This window comes from Gregarina niphandrodes (assembly GCF_000223845.1).
Source record: "Gregarina niphandrodes unplaced genomic scaffold scaffold00019, whole genome shotgun sequence".
Lineage (NCBI taxonomy): Eukaryota > Apicomplexa > Conoidasida > Eugregarinorida > Gregarinidae > Gregarina > Gregarina niphandrodes.
Window position 1 is genome coordinate 111185 of NW_011645788.1, and position 689 is coordinate 111873.

The window sequence follows — 689 nt, forward strand, 5'->3', positions numbered from 1 at the left end:
GGGGGGGGGAACGCCAGTAACGGGGAGGAGGGCCAGTAAGGGGAGCGCCCTTCAATAAGGTAGAGCCAATGAATCTAGGACGAAAAACTCAGAGTGGTGGCTAACCACTGAAAAGCTTCGTCAATGCCTTTGCCGGTTTTCGCGCTGCAGTAGAAAGCCTTCCATTCCTTTTGGAGTAGTGTGGGGTGCGTCATCAATTTCGCGACCTGCTGTAGGGTGACGCACTTATCTCCGGTATTGGTGGATGGTTGATGGGATCCTCCATCTCCAAGTGGAGAATCCTTGGTTCTGAGCAGGGGGCTTTCTAAACACTCTGCGAAAACGACGGAATTACGAACTCCTTTCCCATCAACTTGGGCGGTATTATCCTCGATAACGGTTTGTGATACGGCATGTGATCCGAGAGTGTTATGTGAACCATATTTATGATGATACTTACCCCTCGCAGCTGGTGATATCACTGGGCTGTCTCCTTCATTTAAATCCTGACGCTTTGGAGACATCCATCGAGCAAGTGACGGCATGGTCCTTAACCCAGCTGTACTAAAATTGTTCTCACCTGACTTGTTTACAAGTATGAGTAAAGTGTCAATTTTGTAATAATGATCCGCAACTTCTCGGAGTATCTTGAAAGCTAAATAAAGGGAGATAGGGAGTAGGGTGTTAGGGAGTTAGGGAGTTAGGGAGTT

General features: G+C 47.9%; 1 protein-coding gene across 1 annotated transcript; it reads right to left on the bottom strand.

Annotated features, from left to right (window-relative positions):
• Positions 1 to 74: 74 nt before the first annotated feature.
• On the bottom strand, positions 75 to 524 carry GNI_095200 (hypothetical protein; the record flags this gene model as incomplete). The annotated part of the gene is made up of 1 exon (XM_011132679.1): positions 75 to 524. The coding sequence occupies one exon, from the start codon at positions 522 to 524 to the stop codon at positions 75 to 77; it is 450 nt and encodes a 149-aa protein (XP_011130981.1).
• Positions 525 to 689: the final 165 nt, after the last annotated feature.